Source organism: Salmo trutta, chromosome 9 (assembly GCF_901001165.1).
Source record: "Salmo trutta chromosome 9, fSalTru1.1, whole genome shotgun sequence".
NCBI lineage: Eukaryota > Metazoa > Chordata > Actinopteri > Salmoniformes > Salmonidae > Salmo > Salmo trutta.
Window position 1 is genome coordinate 37346780 of NC_042965.1, and position 8404 is coordinate 37355183.

Genomic DNA, 8404 nt, shown 5'->3' on the forward strand with positions numbered 1-8404 from the left:
CCTGCTCACACTGCCCTACCCTGTGCTTTGACCTCTTTCTCCCCTCTCTCTCCAGATGAAATCTCGCGTCTCGTGACGGCCGGCCGCCCAACAACCTGCCCACTCGACCCTATCCCCTCCTCTCTTCTCCAGACCATTTCCGGAGACCTTCTCCCCTACCTCACCTCGCTCATAAACTCATCCTTGACCGCTGGCTACGTCCCTTCCGTCTTCAAGAGAGCGAGAGTTGCACCCCTTCTGAAAAAACCTACACTCGATCCCTCCGATATCAGCAACTACAGACCAGTATCCCTTCTTTCTTTTCTCTCCAAAACTCTTGAACGTGCCGTCCTTGGCCAGCTCTCCTGCTATCTCTCTCAGAATGACCTTCTTGATCCTAATCAGTCAGGTTTCAAGACTGGGCATTCAACTGAGACTGCTCTTCTCTGTTTCACGGAGGCTCTCCGCACTGCTAAAGCTAACTCTCTCTCCTCTGCTCTCATCCTTCTAGACCTATCTGCTGCCTTTGATACTGTGAACCATCAGATCCTCCTCTCCACCCTCTCCGAGCTGGGCATCTCTGGCGCGGCCCACGCTTGGATTGCGTCCTACCTGACAGGTAGCTCCTACCAGGTGGCGTGGCGAGAATCTGTCTCCGCACCACGTGCTCTCACCACTGGTGTCCCCCAGGGCTCTGTTCTAGGCCCTCTCCTATTCTCACTATACACCAAGTCACTTGGCTCGGTCATATCCTCACATGGTCTCTCCTATCATTGCTACGCAGACGACACACAATTAATCTTCTCCTTTCCCCCTTCTGATAACCAGGTGGCGAATCGCATCTCTGCATGTCTGGCAGACATATCAGTGTGGATGACGGCTCACCACCTCAAGCTGAACCTCGGCAAGACGGAGCTGCTCTTCCTCCCGGGGAAGGACTGCCCGTTCCATGATCTCACCATCACGGTTGACAACTCCCTTGTGTCCTCCTCCCAGAGTGCTAAGAGCCTTGGCGTGACCTTGGACAACACCCTGTCGTTCTCCACTAACATCAAGGCGGTGACCCGATCCTGTAGGTTCATGCTCTACAACATTCGCAGAGTACGACCCTGCCTCACACAGGAAGCGGCGCAGGTCCTAGTCCAGGCACTTGTCATCTCCCGTCTGGATTACTGCAACTCGCTGTTGGCTGGGCTCCCTGCCTGTGCCATTAAACCCCTACAACTCATCCAGAACGCCGCAGCCCGTCTGGTGTTGAACCTTCCCAAGTTCTCTCACGTCACCCCGCTCCTCCGCTCTCTCCACTGGCTTCCAGTTGAAGCTCGCATCCGCTACAAGTCCATGGTGCTTGCCTACGGAGCTGTGAGGGGAAGGGCACCTCCGTACCTTCAGGCTCTGATCAGGCCCTACACCCAAACAAGGCCCTACACCTCTGGCCTGCTCGCCTCCCTACCTCTGAGGAAGCACAGTTCCCGCTCAGCCCAGTCAAAACTGTTCGCTGCTCTGGCACCCCAATAGTGGAACAAGCTCCCTCACGACGCCAGGACAGCGGAGTCAATCACCACCTTCCGGAGACACCTGAAACCCCACCTCTTTAAGGAATACCTGGGATAGGATAAAGTAATCCTTCTAACCCCCCCCCCCCCCAAAAGATTTAGATGCACTATTGTAAAGTGGTTGTTCCACTGGATATCATAAGGTGAATGCACCAATTTGTAAGTCGCTCTGGATAAGAGCGTCTGCTGAATGACTTAAATGTAAATGTAAATGTATAAACCCACAATACTGAATATATCCCCACAATATTGAATATAAACACACAATACTGAATATATCCCTACAATATTGAATATAAACCCACAATACAGAATAGAACATTACAATACCGAATATACTGTAACCACACAATACTGAATGTAACCCAACAATACTGAATATAACCCCACAATCCTGAATACAACCCCACAATACTGAATATAACACCACAATATTGAATACAATCCCACAATACTGAATATACCACCACAATCCTGAATTTACCATCACAATCCTGAATATAACACCACAATACTGAATATAACCCCATCATACCAAATATAAACCCACAATACTGAAAGTAACACCAAAATACTGAATATAACACCAGAAACTGAATATGACCCCACAAAACTGAATAAAACACCACAATACTGAATATAACCCCACAATAATGAATATAACCCCACAACACAGAATAGAACCCCACAAAATGGAATATAACACCACAATACTGAATAAAACATTACAATACTGAATATACAGTAACCCCACAATAAAGAAAATAGAACCCCACAATCCTGAATATAACACCCCAATACTTAATATGACGCTAAAATACTGATTATAACACCACAATGCTGAATTTAACCCCCAATACTGAATATAATATCGAAAATACTGAATATAAGACAACAGTACTGAATATAACCTCACAATACTGAATATAATCCCACAAATACAGAATAGAATCCCAAAATACTGATTGTAACCTCACAATGTCTGAATATGACCCCACAATACTGAATATAACACCACAATCCTGAATTTACCTCAATGCAGACTATAACCCAACAAAACTGAACCTTAACCCCACAACACTGAATATAACACTACAATACTGAGTATAGTGTTTCCCCACAATACTGATTATAACCCCACAATCCTGAATATAACACCACAATACTGATTATAACCCCACAATCCTGAATATACTACCACAATCCTGAATATAACCCCACAATACTGAATATTACCCCACAATACTGAATATTACACCACAGTACTGAACATAACCTCAGAATTTTGAATATAACCCCACAATATTGAATTTAACACCACAATATTGAATGTTAATCCACAATACTGAATATTACTCCACAATACTCAATATTATCCTATAATACTGAATATAACCCCACAATACTGAATATAACCCCACAATACTGAATCTAACACCAGAATACTGAATATAAGACCACAGTACAGAATATAACCCCACAATATTGAATTTAACACCACAATATTGAATGTTAATCCACAATACTGAATATTACTCCACAATACTCAATATTATCCTATAATACTGAATATTACCCCACAATACTGAATATAACCCCACGATGGGATATTTTTGTCACGGTGTCAGCGTTTTCTCATTTAGATGATTTCTCCACAGGGTTTTCTATGTTATGGAGCTTTTGTGTCTGCCACAGGCTTACATCTCATTTGCTGTTCATATAGATGCAGATAATCTTGCAATAGGGAAACATGCATGTGTGAGGATCAATACATACAAACATTAACAACAGTGATCTCTAAACCTTATCTGGGAGAGTTAGAGGGAGCAACACCTTCGTACTAGAATGTTACTGATGGTCAGTCACTGACTGGCAAGTCCACCATGAGACAATACAACATACAGGTGTGCTCTCCCTAAAATTACATTACATTAGAAATCAATCCCAAATAAATTCTCAGTGATGAGATAAAACAAAATTGAATCTCAATTTTCTGGGCAAATGGTGGATAGGCTTGTAGCACTGTCTTTAAAAGATCATCTGTGGACATCCCACTCCTCTCACAATTCCCCTTTCACCTGCAAACACAACATGTTTTTACTACACGCAATTAGCCCACTAATTGACGATCAAATAAATTGATTAATTGATAACTTCATAATTAGATCAACTATAAAGTTGAGGTAGCAAAGTAACAAATTATCTGTGAGTGACAATCTACAGTGAGTGGACGCTATTCCAAATGGAGTCGCACCTAGTCAACATGGTGAGGCAAGGGACTGATAAAAATGCGGACTCCCTGAGCGCTGTCCCTGGTGCTGAATCTACATGCACTGATGGCGACAGTCTGAAAGAACTCACCGCTCTCTTGCCATTACTTTGACTCAAGACCTCGCTTCACCAAATATGAATTGATAATGAAACGATTATGTGAGATGAAAGGCTACAGCATAGCTGCGAGCTGGCAACGGAACCAGACCTGGGAACGGAACCAGACCTGGGAACAGAACAGGTAAACTCTCCTCCTCACCTTCCACCTCGTCCTCGGGCAGGTTGACCGGGGCTCGGTAGGCGAGCATGTCTGGGATGGTGCAGATGCCCCGGTACATTAAATTGGAGGTGATTGGATGCATGATAGGCATGGCTGCGGTGACGGTCTGGGGCTGCCACCTGTGCCCTGATCTTCATATAAGGGAGAGTTCAAGAGAGTCACACAACTTTTCCCCAGTTTCAAACAGGTTGCGGAGGATCAAGTCCACGAATAGAAAGGAACAGATGTGGTCCCAGGTCCGAGAGGCAGGAGAGAGGAGAGTATCCGTGGTAGCCTATCCCCCGTTCCCTGGTGAATGAACACGGAGAAGACTAGTGGATTATTGTTTTTATATACATATAAACTTGACGCTGTCACTGTATCTCCTTTTTATTTATCTGGATACTTGACAGTTATTTGTTACACAAATTACGAGATATATCTAGCCTGGGTTGAGGAAATTAATTGACAATCATCGAGTTGAATGAATTGCCTAAATTGTCACACTTATACAGGCTATTTGCTGAACAAGACTAAACACATCACGGTGGCTCCATCTGCTGAGACACACCGCCAGTGAGATGTCAGTGCAGATGAAAAGGAACAGCGGTTTCTCTCACTGGGTTAGAAGACAAACAGATCAAATCCAAAGACAATGAGATCATTCAAAGATGCTTAATCCGTTGTTTTAGTCCAGTCGTTAGTGCAGAGGCAGAATATTCGTTCATCCACTTGTTGGATCTTTTGGATGTGAATTATATTCTTGGTAGGCACAGTGTCCTTTTACCTTTCCACTGAGCTTTTAGTGATACGATCCAGGTGAGAAACACAAAATAAATACGGACAGCGTAGAAATCAAAAGTCCAAATGTACCTTCACTCAAAACACAAAAAAATGTAAAGTCACCGAATCCTTAGAACATTCACTGAAAATAGCCTATGCAGTCAGCGCGTGGGCACACTCGCTCGCCTTTATTTGGTCATTGGAACGGGGGCGGCTTTCCATCTCCAAATCACTATTCGCTCCACAGGTGAGGGGACGACGCTCTGTGTGGATCTTGTGAACTGCAACCCTGGCTCCTGTGTATAGTCAGCTCTCTCTCTCCCACAGGAACACATTCCGTACCCTGACTCCAGTGTGTGTGGCTCTCTCGCACTGAGTGAATTCTGTATTCCACACAGCGCAAGGACTAAATCCCGGTCTTGCTTGCCCGTAGCGACACACGTGCTCCCCGGGTACCAAACAAACAATGAGAGCTGTGATTAATGACCACGAGCCACATCGTAGGATACGGATGATTTCTACCCTGGCATCTCTCCTAATGGAAATTCATATATTTTAATCTTAAGCCTTAAATGACATACTCTCGATGTTATACACTGAACAGCCAGGTGTGACATTTTGTCTATTGACCAGAAACCATCGAAGGTGAAGCTAGTAAATGAGTAGAATTGAAATCATGCTAGTGGCTGTCATAATGCAGTAACAGTAAGTAACACACGTTTCTCATTAAGTTGATAAGGATGAAAAACGTTTCTGTTTTTTTCCGATAGCGGTTCTTTACTGACTTGTTGTTGTGTAGTTAATAAACTGCTTAGTGTTTTAAAAGATAAGTCACACACCCATCCTTCCCAAGTGTGGCTGCCGAGGCAGAGATATTTGCGTAAGAATGGACAAGGGCATATACAGTAGGTTAATTTGCTTTTGTAAACCTTCACAATTTTGCATCATTAGCCCTTATCAACACTGCTGTGTGTGTGTTGCGCTTCAGGGAAAGTGGTACTCGCTAAGAAAGAAACGTGATGCCCGTAACACTAGCAAGGCAGAGGTCCTGGTTTCTAGTCTTGGTGTAGCCTGAATTAAGAGGAAGTGGTCCTCGCTTAACAAGCAGCGTGATGTCCTTTACACATGAGTGTGTCTCTCTCACCCTTTCTTTCTCTCTCTCTCTCTCTCTCTCTCTCTCTCTCTCTCTCTCTCTGACTCCCTTTCCCTCTCTCTCTCTCTCTCTCTCTCTCTCTCTCTCTCTCTCTCTCTCTCTCTCTCTCTCTCTCTCTCTCTCTCTCTCTGACTCCCTTTCCCTCTCTCTCTCTCTCTCTGATGCACCAAAAATTCTTCCTGACTGGGTTTGATAACATTGTTAGATCACACTGTGGTTGAAGCTATGTTGACGACTGTGGAGGACAGGGTTGAGTCAATTCCATCTAAACTGAGGAATCCAATTTCTAGTCCTGAATTGAATTCCAACATGGCCGCAATCCTGGTGTTGTTAAGTCATGTTTAATTCTTAGAATTGAAAAGTAATGACATTACATCAAACAAATCATGAGTATACTGTAAGAGTAAACAGACACACACAAACAAACACACATACACACACACACACACACACACACACACACACACACACACACACACACACACACACATATACACTACCGTTCAAAAGTTTGGGGTCACTTAGAAATGTCATTGTTTTTGAAAGAAAGGTACATTTCTTCTTCATTAAAATAACATAAAATGTATCATAAATACAGTGTAGACATTGTTAAAAATGTTGTAGATTTTTAAATAAAAGTGATTTTTTTTGTCTATTAAAGTAACATCAAATTGATCAGAAATACAGTGTGGACATTGTTAATGTTGTAGATGACTATTGTAGCTGGAAACGGCAGATTTTTTGGTGGAGTATCTACATAGGCGTACAGAGGCCCATTATCAGCAACCATCACTCCTGTGTTCCAATGGCACGTTGTGTTAGCTAATCCAAGTTTATCATTTTAAAAGGCTATTTGATCATTAGAAAACCCTTTTGCAATTATGTTAGCACAGCTGAAAACTGTTGACATTGAGACTGGTGTTTTGCGGGTACTTTTTAATGAAGCTGCCAGTTGAGGACTTGTGAAGAAGATAGATTTGGAATTCAGTGTATGTTGTCTGGTAGATGTTCCCCATAAACATTTTTTTGCTGACCCTGCATCAGTTCTTAGGAACAACTTCTTCCCACTCTGTGTCCAGGAGTTAGGAGATAGTGTAGCATAGAGACAAGGCATGCCTGGACTGGGCTGGGAAGAAATAGATGCTAAGAGATCACATAGCATGGAACTAATGAGTTAGGGGAGCTGGGGTAGGGTATTTGAGTTAGGAGAGCTGGGGTAGGGTATTTGAGTTAGGGGAGCTCGGGTAGGGTAGTTGAGTTAAGGGAGCTCGGATAGGGTAGTTGAGTTAAGGGAGCTCGGATAGGGTAGTTGAGTTAAGGGAGCTCGGATAGGGTAGTTGAGTTAAGGGAGCTCGGATAGGGTAGTTGAGTTAAGGGAGCTCGGATAGGGTAGTTGAGTTAAGGGAGCTCGGATAGGGTAGTTGACGTGGGGGTGCATAACGGGGGGCCATAACGGGTGATGCCCATCAGGTCTCTGATGACAGCTTGGCATTGCAGATTTAAACTTCCTCACACAGCTCCTCAGCTCCCTGGCAGTTATTCCCCAAAGACAGGAGGCTCGCAGGAGGCTGATAGCCTTTTCCTTAGACCATTTTTCTCTATCGCACCATCTCTTTAGAGAAGAGGAAGAATTGACAAGTCTGTAACAAGGACCAAGTGGAGGAGAGAGGCAGAGCTTTTTGGGAAGAAGCCTGATTGCATTGTTCTAGATGAAAGAGAGGGGAGAGATAAATAAGTAGGAAAGACAGAGAAAGGGAGGAGGGGATTGAACATTTGAGAAAAAATTATTTAAGCCAAATACATTTTATAACACAGAATACAATAACTATCTCAATGCCTTCAAAGTACACTAACCAGATTTAGTTTTTCATTTGAAAATTGAAATCAGCAGTTGGAACTTTTAAAGAAAAAACAAATACGGCAGAAACACATTCCACCAGGCAGACTGACGTAAAACTACAATCCCAAAGTAAAATTATAGGAACATTGTGTATGTCATTTCAGAACACTCTATTGAAAGACATCCAGATTGTACTACCATGTCCATCCATCCCCGCAGAACCCAGTTAGGGATGAGCAAGTCTGTTCGTCTGTCTGGGGGGCTAGTACCCTTCACTTTCTTTCATATTTGCCCCTGAACCAATCATCCTCTCCATTCAGACCGCATTTCTCGCTTGCTGCAGAGAGAGCCGCAGAGCAGCCAGGAAACTACAGTACTTGGGAGTGAATAATGGCCCACATTGCAGCTTATTCAGCTGCAGCCGGATTAGGGCAATGTCCCAAATGACACCCTTTTTCCTATATAGTGCACTGCCTTTTACCAGGGCACCTAGCGCTCTGGTCAAATGTAGTGCACTATATACGAAATAGGGTGCTATTTGGAACATTTAAACTGCAGACTGG

General features: G+C 43.6%; 1 protein-coding gene across 4 annotated transcripts in view; it reads right to left on the minus strand.

The window, feature by feature from the left end:
- The window catches only part of LOC115200493 (calcium-binding protein 7), a 66489-nt gene extending 61294 nt beyond the window's left edge, over nucleotides 1-5195 (minus strand). For 2 of the 4 annotated variants that reach the window (XM_029763608.1, XM_029763607.1), the window contains exon 1: nucleotides 4066-5195. In XM_029763608.1, the coding sequence (XP_029619468.1) occupies nucleotides 4066-4177 (112 nt within the window). In that variant the 5' untranslated portion in view covers nucleotides 4178-5195. Of the gene's footprint in view, nucleotides 1-4032 lie in introns of all 4 variants that reach the window. The other 2 variants (XM_029763606.1, XM_029763605.1) reach the window with 1 other exon arrangement.
- Nucleotides 5196-8404: the final 3209 nt, after the last annotated feature.